Here is a 13,442-nt window from a genome sequence, read left to right as displayed (position 1 = left end):
AGGACTTCTCTGCATCTATTGAGATAATCATATGGCTTTTATTTTTCAATTTGTTAATGTGGTGAATTACATTGATTGATTTGCGGATATTGAAGAATCCTTGCATCCCTGGGATAAAGCCCACTTGGTGATGGTGTATGATCTTTTTAATGTGTTGCTGGATTCTAATTGCTAGAATTTTGTTAAGAATTTTTGCATCTACGTTCATCAGTGATATTGGCCTATAGTTTTCTTTTTTTGTGGCATCTTTGTCAGGTTTTGGTATTAGGGTGATGGTGGCCTCATAGAATGAGTTTGAAAGTTTACCTTCCTCTGCAATTTTCTGTAAGAGTTTGAGGAGGATAGGTGTTAGCTCTTCTCTAAATTTTTGGTGGAATTCAGCTGTGAAGCCGTCTGGACCTGGGCTTTTGTTTGCTGGAAGATTTCTGATTACAGTTTTAATTTCCGTGCTTGTGATGGGTCTGTTAAGATTTTCTATTTCTTCCTGGTTTAGTTTTAGAAAGTTGTACTTTTCTAAGAATTTGTCCATTTCTTCCACGTTGTCCATTTTATTGGCATATAATTGCTGATAGTAGTCTCATATGATCCTTTGTATTTCTGTGTTGTCTGTTGTGATCTCTCCATTTTCATTTCTAATTTTATTGATTTTATTTTTCTCCCTTTGTTTCTTGATGAGTCTGGCTAATGGTTTGTCAATTTCATTTATCCTTTCAACGAACCAGCTTTTGACTTTGTTGATTTTTGCTATGGTCTCTTCTGTTTCTTTTGCATTTATTTCTGCCCTGATTTTTAAGATTTCTTTCCTTCTACCAATCCTGAGGTTTTCCATTTCTTCCTTTTCTAGTTGTTTTAGGTGTGAAGTTAGGTTATTTATTTGACTTTTTTCTTGTTTCTTGAGGTATGCCTGTAATGCTATGAACTTTCCCCTTAGCACTGCTTTTATAGTGTCCCACAGGTTTTGGGTTGTTGTGTTTTCATTTTCATTCGTTTCTATGCATATTTTGATTTCTTTTTTGATTTATTCTGTGATTTGTTGGTTATTCAGAAGCGTGTTATTCAGCCTCCATATGTTGGAATTTTTAATAGTTTTTCTCCTGTAATCGAGATCTAATCTTAATGCATTATGGTCAGAAAGGATGCTTGGAATGATTTCAATTTTTTTTTTTTTTGAATTTATCAAGGTTAGGTTTATGGCCCAGGATGTGATCTATCCTGGAGAAGTTTCCGTGAGCACTTGAGAAAAAGGTGAAATTCATTGTTTTGGGGTGAAATGTCCTATAGAGATCAATTAGTTCTAACTGGTCTATTGTATCATTTAAAGTTTGTGTTTCTTTGCTAATTTAATGTTTAGTTGATCTGTCCATAAGTGTGAGTGGGGTATTAAAGTCTCCCACTATTATTGTGTTATTGTTAATTTCCCCTTTCATACTTGTTAGCATTTGTCTTACATATTGTGGTGCTCCTATGTTGGGTGCATGTATATTTATAATTGTTATATCTTCTTCTTGGATTGATCCTTTGATCATTATGTAGTGGCCTTCTTTGTCTCTTTTCACAGCCTTTGTTTTCAAGTCTATTTTATCTGATATAAGTATTGCTACTCCTGCTTTCTTTTGGTCTCTACTTGCATGGAATATCTTTTCCCAGCCCTTCACTTTCAGTCTGTATGAGTCCCTTGTTTTGAGGTGGGTCTCTTGTAGACAATATATATAGGGGTCTTGTTTTTGTATCCATTCAGCCAGTCTTTGTCTTTTGGTTGGGGCATTCAACCCATTTACATTTAAGATAATTATTGATAAGTATGATGCCTTTGCCATTTACTTTATTGTTTTGGGTTCGGGTTTATACACCCTTTTTGTGTTTCCTGTCTAGAGAAGATCCTTTAGCATTTGTTGGAGAGCTGTTTTGGTGGTGCTGAATTCTCTCAGCTTTTGCTTGTCTGTAAAGCTTTTGATTTTTCCTTCATAGTTGAAAGAGATCATTGCTGGGTACAGTAATCTGGGCTGTAATTTATTTTGTTTCATCACTTTAGTTATGTCCTGCCACTCCCTTCTGGCCTGAAGAGTTTCTATTGAAAGATCAGCTGTTATCCTTATGGGAATCCCCTTGTGTGTTATTTGTTGTTTTTCCCCTGCTGCTTTTAATATTTGTTCTTTGTGTTTGATCTTTGTTAATTTGATTAATATGTGTCTTGGGGTGTTTCACCTTGGGTTTATCCTGTTTGGGACTCTCTGGATTTCTTGGCCTTGGGTGATTATTTCCTTCCCCATTTTAGGGAAGTTTTAACTATTATCTCCTCAAGTATTTTTTTCTTTTTGTCTTCTTCTTCTGGGACTTCTATAATTCTAATGTTGGAGCATTTCATATTGTCCTGGAGGTCTCTGAGATTGTCCTCATTTCTTTTAATTCATTTTTCTTTTTTCCTCTCTGATTCATTTATTTCTACCATTCTATCTTCTAATCCTATCTTCTGCCTCCGTTATTCTACTGTTTGTTGCCTCCAGAGTGTTTCTGATCTCATTTATTGCATTATTCATTATATATTGACTCTTTTTTATTTCTTCTAGGTCCTTGTTAAACTATTCTTGCATCTTCTCAATCGTTGTCTCCAGGCTATTTATCTGTGATTCCATTTTGATTTCAAGATTTTGGATCATTTTCACTATCATTATTCAGAATTCTTTATCAGGTAGATTCCCTATCTCTTCCTCTTTTGTTTGGTTTGGTGGGCATTTCTCTTGTTCCTTTACCTGCTGGGTATTCCTCTGTCTCTTCATCTTGTTTACATTGCTGTGTTTGTGGTGGCCTTTCTGTATTCTGGCAGTTTGTGGAGTTCTCTTTATTATGGAGTTTCCTCACTGTGGGTGGGGTTGTATCAATGGCTTGTCAAGGTTTCTTGGTTAGGGAAGCTTGTGTCAGAGTTCTGGTGGCTGGAGCTGGATTTCTTCTCTCTGGAGAGCAATAAAGTGTCCAGTAATGAGTTATGAGAAGTCAATGGTTTTGGAGTAACTTTGAGCTGTCTGTATATTGAAGCTCAGTGGTGTGTTCCTGTGTTGCTGGAGAATTTGCGTGGTATGTCTTTCTCTGGAACTTGTTGGCCCTTGGGTGGTGCTTGGTTTCAGTGTAGGTATGGAGGCATTTGATGAGCTCCTATAGATTTATGTTCCCTGGAATCAGGAGTTCTCTGATGTTCTCAGGATTTGGACTTAAGCCTCCTGCTTCTGGTTTTCAGTTTTATTTTTATAGTAGCCTCAAGACTTCTCCATCTATACAGCACCAATGATAAAACATCAAGGTTAGAGATGAAAAGTTTCTCCACATTGAGGGACACCCAGAGAAGTTCACTGAGTTACATGGAGAAGAGAAGAGGGAGGGGGTAGTTAGAGGTGACTGGAATGAGATGAGGTGGAATCAAAAGAGGAGAGAGCAAGCTATCCAGTAATCACTTCCTTATGTGCACTCCACTGTCTGGACCACTCAGAGATGTTCACGGAGTTATACAGAGAAGAGGAGAGGGAGGAAGGAGACAGAGGTGGCCAGGAGGATAAAAGAGGGAAATGAAAAGGAGAGAGACAGATCCAGCCAGTAACCAGTTCCCTAAGTGTTCGCCACCATCTGGAACCCACAGAAATTCACAGAGTTGGGTAGAGAAGAGAAGAGAAGGGGGAAGGAGGAGACAGAGGCAACCTGGTGGAGAAAAAGGAGAATCCAAAGGAGGAGAGAGCGGTCAAGCCAGTAATCTCACTCTCAAGTAAAAATAGGTACTGAAGATTGGGTTTTTAAAGGTACAAAATTGATAACAAATACCAAAAACAAAGATTAAAAATCTAGAGTAGAGGTTGGATTTTCAAAAATACAATATTAAAGAAAAGAAGAAGAAGGAGAAAAAAAAAAGTCACAAGAATTATTAAACAACAACAACCTCAAAAAAAAATATGGCGTTTGTTTTAAAAATAGGTCTTTTTTTTTTGAAAACTAATAGTAGGTTATAAAAATAAAAATTAAAGGAGAAATAGAGGACTTAAAAAATGTTAAAGAAAAGAAGAAAAAGAAAAGAAGAAAAAGCAAACAAACAAACAAAAAGAATGATCATAAAATTAGTAAAGGTATATCTGGGACTTTCTCTGGTGGTGTTGTGGGCAGTGTGGGGTCAGTTCATTTTCGGATAGTTCCTTGGTCTGGTTTATATTTCCCAAGATCTATAGGCCCCTTCCTATGTAGTCGGTACCAACAGGGTTTTAATCTATTGCACCTGTCATTTCCAAGGCGGTACCCTCTGTTTTAGCTTCTTCTGTTTGCTGGTCTCTTCAGTGTCTGTTTTCCGCCCTGACACAAGGGGGGCAGTGGTGGACACATTTTTTAGGCTCACTTGTTCAGTCGTGCTGTGGGGAGGGATGGCTGCTGCAAACAAATAACACTGGCATGTCCTCACAGTGTCTCAGCCACGGTGGGCCTGCCCCCGCTCAAGGCACACATTGCTCAGGCTCTAGGTTGCTCTGCCAGGAACCGTCTGAGGCCGGCCCTGGGCTGCATGCACCTCCCAGGTCTAAGCTGCTCAGGCTCAGGCACTCAGGTAGTCCTCAGAGGTGCAGACTCGATTGGGCCTGCATTTTGTGCCCTTCCCAGGTCTGAGTAGCTCGGGTGTTTGGCGAGAGCGGTCGCTGTGACTTATCATCTTTCCCGTCCCTGCTGCTCAGTTTTCTGGGTATACAACTGGCGCCTCTTCTTAGGTGGATGGTGACTGTCCAGAACCCCGAGAAGTCTTAGTTAGCAAAGAAGCTTGCTTGCAGTTTGGTAGTTAATGTCTCTCTGGGGCTGTGATTGACCCCTTCCAGCTCTTCTGGCTCTGGCTGCCTGGTGCCCCTTCTTAGGCAGATGGTGACTGTCCAGAACCCCAAGAAGTCTTAGTTAGCAAAGAAGCTTGCTTGCAGTTTGGTAGTTAATGTCTCTCTGGGGCTGTGATTGCCCCCTTCCAGCCCTTCTGGCTCTGGCTGCCTGTCACTGGAGGGGGATGGTCTGTAGCTGGCTAATTCTGTTCCGTCCTTTGTTCTGTGCGTGGTCCTGGTGGTGTCTTCTGTTCGAGCTTTTCGCGTGGTAGCTATCCCACAGTCTGGTTTGCTAGCCCAAGTTAGTTTGCTCTGGTTACACTCAGGGCATTCCGGCCCAATTCTTAAAGAGCACTGCAGCCCGTGCCTCCCTGCCCAGCCCCCGTTTGCTAGTGGCAGGTGCAGGCATCTGCGCTGCTTCTCCGCTGGGGGAGTTACCGTTGGGCTCGTAATCTGTTGGTTTTAATTATTTATTTATTTTTCCTCCCTGTTCTGTTGCCCTCTGTGCTTCCAAGGCTCACCACAGACTCGGCAGCAAGAGTGTTTCCTGGTGTTTGGAAACTTCTCTCTTTTTAAGACTCCCTTCCCAGGCGGAGCTCCCTCCCTATCTCTTTTGTCTCTTTTCTCATCTTTTATATTTTTTCCTACCTGTTTTTGAAGACAATGATCTGCTTTTCTGGGTGCCTGATGTCCTCTGCCAGCATTCAGAAGTTGTTTTGTGAAACTTACTCAGCGTTGAAATGTTCTTTTGATGGATTTGTGAGGGAGAAAGTGGTCTCCCCGTCCTATTCCTCTGCCATCTTAGGACCGCTGCCCCATAGTGATGCTAAGACCCACTTGACTTCACATTCCAGGATGTCTGGCTCTAGGTGAGTGATCACACCATCGTGATTATCTTGGTCGTGAAGCTCTTTTTTGTACAGTTGTTCTGTGTATTCTTGCCATCTCTTCTTAATATCTTCTGCTTCTGTTCGGTCCATACCATTTCTGTCCTTTATCGAGCCCATCTTTGCATGAAATGTTCCCTTGGTATCTCTAATTTTCTTGAAGAGATCTCTAGTCTTTCCCATTCTGTTCTTTTCCTCTATTTCTTTGCATTGATCACTGAGGAAGGCCTTCTTATCTCTTCTTGCTGTTCTTTGGAATTCTGCATTCTAAAGCAGGCCCTGGGTTGCGTGCAGTTCCCAGGTCTAAGCCGCTCAGGTTCAGGTTCTTGAGTACTCCACAAAGACACAGACTTGGTTGGGCCTGCATTTTGTGCCCTTCCCAGATCTGAGCAGCTCGGGTGACAGGTGCTTGGCGAGTGCACTCTCCTTAGGTGGGTGGTGTGTCTTATCACCTCCCCCATCCCAGATGCCTGGTTTCCTGGGTTTGCAGTGGGAGCGCCCTCTCAGGTGTGCTGTGTGTCTCTTATGGGGAGCTGATCTCTGGCTGCGACCCTCCTGATGGATGTCAACTGTCCAGGATCCCAGGAAGACTTGGTTGGCAACTGGGAGCCTATTTGCAGTTTGGTAGGGGATGCCATCTCTGGGGCTGAGTTTGCCCCTTTCCGGCTCTGACTGCTGCCTGCCTGCCTCCCTACCTCCGGTGGGGGATGGGCTGTTCTGCTGGCGGCTAGCTCTCCTCTGGTATTTGCTCAGTCCTTTGTTGTGTGAGCGGCCTGGGAGTGCCTTAGGTTAGGGCTTTTTGCGGGAAAGTTCTCTCTCTCTTTCTCTCTCTCTGGCTATCCCACAGTTTGGGTTGCTATCTCATGTTAGCTCCCTCAGATTGCCCGCAGGGTATTCAGGCCCAGTCCTTACCCTAAGCAATGCAGCCCGCACCTCCCTGTTCAGCCCCCACTTGCTGGTGGCGGATGCGAGAGTCTGGGCTACTTCTCTGCTGGGAGTTGCCATTAGGCACATAATCTGTGGGTTTGTTATTTATTTAATTTTCCCTCCCAGGTATGTTTCCCTCTGAGATTCCAAAACTCCTCACAGACCCGCTAGTGAGAGGGTTTCCTGGTGTTTGGAAACTTCTCTTTTATGACTCCCTCCCCGGGACGGATCTCTGTCCCTAACTCTTTTGTCTCTTTATCTTCTATATTTTGTCCTACCTCCTTGTGAAGACAATTGAGCTGCCTTTCTGGGTGCCTGGTGTCCTCTGCCAGCGTTCAGAAGTTGTTTTGTGGAATTTTCTCAGCGTTCAAATGTTCTTTCGATGAATTTGTCGGGGAGAAAGTGGTCTCCTTGTCCTATTCCTCCGCCATCTTAGTCCAGGGATTTTTCTGCTGGGGCAGAGAGGAAAGTAGATAAGGCTTGATAGTAAAACAGTGAATATGAATTCACCACTCTGGGTGTAGGTAGTGGGCAGTGCCAGGCCAAGGAGGTATCTTGTGCAAAGGCCAGGAGTGAGCCTGAGTTTGGAAGTAAAAGTGCTTGATAGTTGTGAAATATACAGTGTGAGTATCAAAGGGGCTCCCAGTAAGGCTGGAATTTGTAATGGAAGCTCTTCTTTAAATGTTTTGAAAGTCATGTTAAGAATTTTTAAGGGATCAGTTTAAGTCCTTTAGGGAGCCAATATTGGATAAAAGATAGAAATGGGCAGGTATGCCACAATTAAGGAAAAGCCAAGTTGGGCAGAAATGGTCAGTCAGGCACTAGTGTGCTCAGTCATTGACTGTGAGCTGCCTAGGAAAGTGCAGACTTGGCTTGAATCCTACAGCAGAGCCCAGAGACCATATAGCTGGAGGCTGTCAGCGGACAGCTCTCCTTATAGCTCTCCAGCAGGTTCTTTCTTGAAGGGAGATCCATGACTAATGCAGGAGGGCAATGGGGAGCCTTGGGAGATATTTGAGCAGGAGAGGGGCAGGTCAGATATGAGTATTAGAAATATCTCTTAGCAGGGACTTTCCTGGTGGTCCGGTGGTTAAGAATCCACCTTCCAATGCAAGGGACATGGGTTTGATCCCTGGTCAGGAAACTAAGATCCCACGTGCCACGAGGTCAATGCAGCCAAAAATAAATCTTCTTTTTTAAAAAGAAAGAAATATCTCTTTGTAGCTACAGGGGCAAACTGGAGGGGGTGAGCTGTAGTCTGGGGGTCCAGAGGAAGATTCTGGGCCACGAACTGAAGGATGGAGAGGAAGTATAGGACCAGAGAAAGGAGGTCATGCCCTCAACTTCAAGGTTTTGCTCAGCATAGCAGTCCTGTAAGGTGGAAAAATGTTTTTGTGCTTCCCCCAACTTCAAAAAATTATGCACTTGGTTAAAATCCAAACAGCAGGCGTGAAAGGATTTACAATGAACTTAAGCCTCCCATCAGCCCCACCCCTAGCTTTATTGAGATGTAATCAATGTATAACATTATGTACATTTTAGGTGCACGACATGACCTGATGTATGTATATATTGCAAAATGATTACAATAGGGTAGTTAACACATCCACCACCTCATATAAACCTCTGTCATATGCCAGTGTCCCAATCCCATACCATCCTTCAGTGGTTTCCTGTGTCCTTCTGGACATTGTTCAGTCTGTCCCTACGTTTATTTGTTTTTCTTTTTCCTCTGCTAATGACTTTATTCATGAATCTATAATGGAACTCAAAATAGCAAAGAACGTGAAAAACTTCAGATTAATATTCATCAACCAAATATATCAAAGAATACATTTATTTTTTTATATAATTAACAAAACCTCTAAAATGCACATGTGAGAATACAAATATTCCTCATTTTGTGGAATTTCAAAGTAATGACGATCTGGCTATCACAGTTGGCCAGAATAGCCCTTTGTACTGCATATCCAGGATGCTCCCATCACATTACTCAACAAACATCTTTGTGTATGTGTCTTTATTTACCTGTCTTAGAAGCTCTCTGAATCTACCCAGGAGCCAGCTTGCTGGGTTGTAAAAGACACATTGCCTTTCCTTGACAATGCTGATGCCCTCTGCTTGGTGGTCTCTGTCCACACATCCTCATTTCAGTGCCCAGCACTCTATCCGCACAACCTCAGCCACTCCTTACCATTACCCACCCCGTGAATTCTTGCCTCAAACAGATGTGAAGTTTGACATTAAAAGATGCTTGCTCCTTCGAAGAAAATTTATGACCAACCTAGACAGCATATTAAAAAGCAGAGACATTACTTTGCCAAAAACGGTCTAGTCAAAGCTATGGTTTTTCCAGTAGTCATGTATGGATGTGAGAGTTGGACTATAAAGAAAGTTGAGCACTGAAGAATTGATGCTTTTGAACTGTGGTGTTGGATAAGACTCTTGAGAGTCTCTTGGACAGCAAGGAGATCCAACAAGTCCATCCTAAAGGAAATCAGTCCTGAATATTCATTGGAAGGACTGATGCTGAAGCTGAAACTCCAATACTTTGGCCACCTAATGCAAAGAACTGACTCATTTGAAAATACCCTGATGCTGGGAAAGATTGAAGGTGGGAGGAGAAGGGGACGACAGAGGATGAGATGGTTGGATGCCATCACCGACTTGATGGACATGAGTTTGAGTGAACTCCAGGAGCTGGTGCTGGACAGGGAAGCCTGGTGTGTTGCAGTCCATGGGGTCACAAAGAGTCGGACACAACTGAGCAACTGAACTGAACTGAACATCTATTTACTATGTAATTGCCCTTTTTCTGATACCAGTTATTTTGAGCATCTCTTCGTTTGAAATCTCAGTGTTTGAAATTCCATGAATTCCTAGATCATGTCCTCTGCTTATTTTTCTCCCAGAGCCCTGCCACCTCTCTTGTCGATTTGTGGGAATTCCATGTATATTCAAGATATTTTTCTAGACCTATATATTTATTGCAGATATCTCATCTGTGATAAATGTTAATTTGGTCCCCTGGTATGTTTTATTAACTAGAAGAGCTCCTTAATTCTGTGCATATTTATCCATTTCCTTTTGTCTTCCAGTTTGTACTTTTGGGATTTTAAGAATTCTTTCCTACACCTAGATCATGAAGATATCTCCGATATTGTCTTCTAATATTATGGCTTTACCTTTCACATATAAGAGGAGATTACACTTTGTGTATATGTATATATTTAAAAATTCATTTATTTATTTGGCTATGTTGGGTCTTAGTTTCAGCACACAGAATCTTAGTTCTCCAATTAGGAATTGAACCCACATCCCCTGCATTGCAAAGTGGATTCTTAACCACTGGACCACCAGGGAAGTCCCCACTCTGTATATTGAGTAGATGAGGACTTAGTTCTTAAATTTTTTTTTTTTGGTAGGGCTACAGGGCTTGTCCCACAAGGGCTTGTCTCAGTTCCTGGACCAGGGTTTGAACTCAGGCCCCCTGCAGTGCAAGTGCAGAGTCCTAACCACTACACTGCCAGGAAATTCCCGAGGATTTAGGTCTGTTCCTACATCACCACTTGTCTGAATACCTTCTACCAATGATCCCATCCACTGCTCAGGGGTTTACAGGGCCTCCTTTCTAGATACTGTTTTCACCAACTCATGTTGATCTCCAAGTTCTCTATTCTGTTCCATGAGTCTGTTTTACTGTTCTTGCAACAATACCACGCTTTTTAAAAATTACTACATTTTTGTAATAGTTCTTAATATCTGATAGGTTGGGTTCTTCTGTGTGTGTTCAGTTGCTTCAGTCATGTCTGACTCTTTGTGACTCTATGGACTGTAGTCTGCCAGCCTCCTCTGTCTATGGGATTCTCCAGGCAGGAATACTGAAGTGGATTGCCATATCTGCCTCGAGGGGACCTTCCCAACCTAGGGGTTGAACCCACGTCTCTTAGGTTTCCTTTATTGGCAGACAAGTTCTTTATCACTAGCACCACCTGGGAAACCTTGGGTTCTCCTATTATCTTTTATTTTCTTCTCTTTAAAAAAAAATTAAATAGGCGGATAGTTGCTTTACAATGTTGTGTTTGTTTCTGCTGTACAACAATGTGAACCATATATATATGTATATATATATATATATATCCCCCCTCCCTCCCAGCCCCCGATCCCACCCCTCCTAAGTCAGCACAGAGCGTCAGGCTGGACTCCTTGTGTTATACAGCAGCTTCCCAATGGCTATCTATTTTACCCAGGGTACTGTATGTGTGTCAGTGCTACTCTCTCAATTCTTCCCATCCTCTCCTTGCCCCACTGTGTCTACAAGTCCATCCCCTATATCTGCATCTCTATTCCGGCCCTGCAAATAGGCTAATCAGTACCATTTTTATGCGTGCATGCATGCATGCTAAGTTACTTCAGTCGTGTCTGGCCCTTTGCGACCCTTTGGACTGTAGCCCACTAGGCTCCTCTGTCCATGGGATTCTCCAGGCAAGAATACTGGAGTGGGTTGCCACGCCCTCCTCCAGAGGATCTTCCAGACCCAGGGATTGAACCTGAGTCTCTTATGTCTCTTGCATTGGCAGGAGGGTTCTTTATCACTAGCACCACCTGGGAAGCCCCCTAGATCCCGTATCGATCTTCTGTTTTCAAATTGACCTAGCTCTTGATGAACTCCAATTCTTTCAAATTGAAGATTACCAAGTGCCCCCCCAACCAACTAGATTTTTATTTAATTACATTGAATATGCTGATTAATTTAGAAAGATTTGACACCTTAATAATATTAGGTTATCTCACTATACAGCGTGGAGTAGAACTTACTCAAATAAACTTATAAATCCATTACAGAGACTTTTTTTGCATTGTAAACTAATTATAAACTTCAAAAAGCTTTAAAATGCTAACACATTAACACTTTAAAGGGTATACTGGGAGTGTTGTGCTTTGCTCAGAAATTCTTCTAAAAATATCAGGCTGTTTTCTTCTATTAATAGTAACTTGAAATATTGATATCCTAAGTCTTAAATCTTTGGTTCATCTGGAATTAATTTTGTTATAGCAGTGAGAGTCAGAGGAAGGTGGAAAGAGGGTCTTTAGGGCAGTAAGAGGGCTAGGGGTGTGTCCCTGTTTTTACTCCCTGGATAATTGTCTGGGGGTTACTTAGGGACGACCTGGCCCGGTTGCCCTTCCTGACCATGTGCATCAAGGAGAGTCTGCGTTTGCATCCCCCAGTAGCGGTCATCTCTCGCCGCTGTACCCAAGACGTTGTGCTCCCAGACGGCCGAGTCATCCCCAAAGGTGCTCAAAACAATGGGTGTGAGGGAGGCTGGTGGTCCCATCAGCTGAGACCTTGACCTGACCACTCTCTCCTCTGCCATAGGGAACATCTGTGTCATCAGCATCTTTGGGATTCACCACAACCCATCGGTCTGGCCAGACCCTGAGGTGCTGCCCTCCACTGGGAAAATCAAACACTCCTCCACTCTGTTCACATCTGGGGGTGTCCAGGTATCCTGAGATGTCCCACCCAGTAGCCCTGCCTCTCTCTGTCCTCCAGGTATTCAACCCCTTCCGCTTTGATCCAGAAGCCCCCCAGAAGAGATCACCTCTGGCTTTCATTCCCTTTTCGGCAGGGCCCAGGTAAGGCCAGCTGGTGTGTGAGGTAGGGATGGTTTGAGGATGGTGCAGGGGCTCAGGGAACATGCAAGCCCACGTGGAGGGGGTGTCTCAGACACCATTAGCCTCCCTGTCCATCCCTGAAGAGGGGAGGGGTGTCCCAGTTAGTTTCTGGGCATGGTGGAACATGATAGGGTTTCCCAGCACAGTCGGAGCCCTCACTTAACGCCCACAGGAACTGCATCGGGCAGACATTTGCCATGAACGAGATGAAGGTGGCGCTGGCGCTCACCCTACTGCGGTTCCGCATCCTGCCGGATGAGGAGGAGCCACGCAGGAAGCCAGAGCTGATCCTGCGCGCGGAGGGCGGACTTTGGCTGCAGGTGGAGCCACTGAACACAGGCCAGTAATGACCCATCATCACCTTCTATCCTGGGATCCATCCTGACCACAGACACCTCACTGCAGATCCCCAGGAATAAAATTGTGCTGTCGAGTCTGTCCCAGTCTCATCGAGAGCCAGCAGGGGGCGTTTGGGCCCTGGCAGGACCCAGGCGGGTGGGGGTGGCTGTGAACGTGGGAGGTGGGATGGAAGGTGAGGGAGGGGGCTTGGAGGCGGATATTGGTGTGATACCTGGAGATCCGTCTTGGATCATGAGGACAAGACTACTCTTTAGCGAAGGGTGGAGCAGAGAGATGCAATAAGGGTCAGATGACCCACTGATCCACTGCTCTCCCACTGCAAAGGTCGCCATCCTAGTCTGCTGTTGACTAGTTGTTTGGTTTGGGGAAAATCGTTTATTTTCTTTTATTACATAATAGTAGCCTCTTAATTGCGATGTTGTGGAGATTTGTAAGCAAGCATGTGTGAAATGACTGACGATATTTGGTAAGCATCAGTACTCAATAAGGGTTCATTTCCTCTCTTCTTTTTGCATCACTTTCTCAAATTTAAAATGTTTTAAAATCATAAAAGATATATTTAAAGATTTGAGACACGTGGAAATACTGCTGAAGAAAATTGTCATTAAAATATTCAGTAAATTCAAAGTCTTCATAGTTACATCTATTACGTAATTGCAAGGGGCTCTGATGTTAAGCTGGTCTGAAGCTAGGAACCAAAAAAATTTTTTTTCCCTCTAAAAGATATTATCCAGGGCTTCATTTTCACCTAAATGTTCTAGGAAAT

At 43.3% G+C, this 13,442-nt stretch overlaps 1 protein-coding gene across 1 annotated transcript in view; it reads left to right on the top strand.

Annotated features, from left to right (window-relative positions):
* Window positions 1–12,663, top strand: part of LOC128050378 (cytochrome P450 4F6-like) — a 41,410-nt gene extending 28,747 nt beyond the window's left edge. Inside the window, exons 9-12 of the mRNA XM_052642619.1 lie at window positions 11,802–11,935; window positions 12,018–12,082; window positions 12,195–12,277; window positions 12,489–12,663. Of these exons, the coding sequence (XP_052498579.1) occupies window positions 11,802–11,935; window positions 12,018–12,082; window positions 12,195–12,277; window positions 12,489–12,663 (457 nt within the window). The remainder of the gene's footprint in view (window positions 1–11,801; window positions 11,936–12,017; window positions 12,083–12,194; window positions 12,278–12,488) is intronic.
* The last annotated feature ends 779 nt before the right edge of the window (window positions 12,664–13,442 follow it).

This window comes from Budorcas taxicolor, chromosome 7 (assembly GCF_023091745.1).
Source record: "Budorcas taxicolor isolate Tak-1 chromosome 7, Takin1.1, whole genome shotgun sequence".
Taxonomy (NCBI): domain Eukaryota; kingdom Metazoa; phylum Chordata; class Mammalia; order Artiodactyla; family Bovidae; genus Budorcas; species Budorcas taxicolor.
Note: the sequence above shows the minus strand (reverse complement) of the source record. Positions and strands in the feature narration are given on the sequence as shown.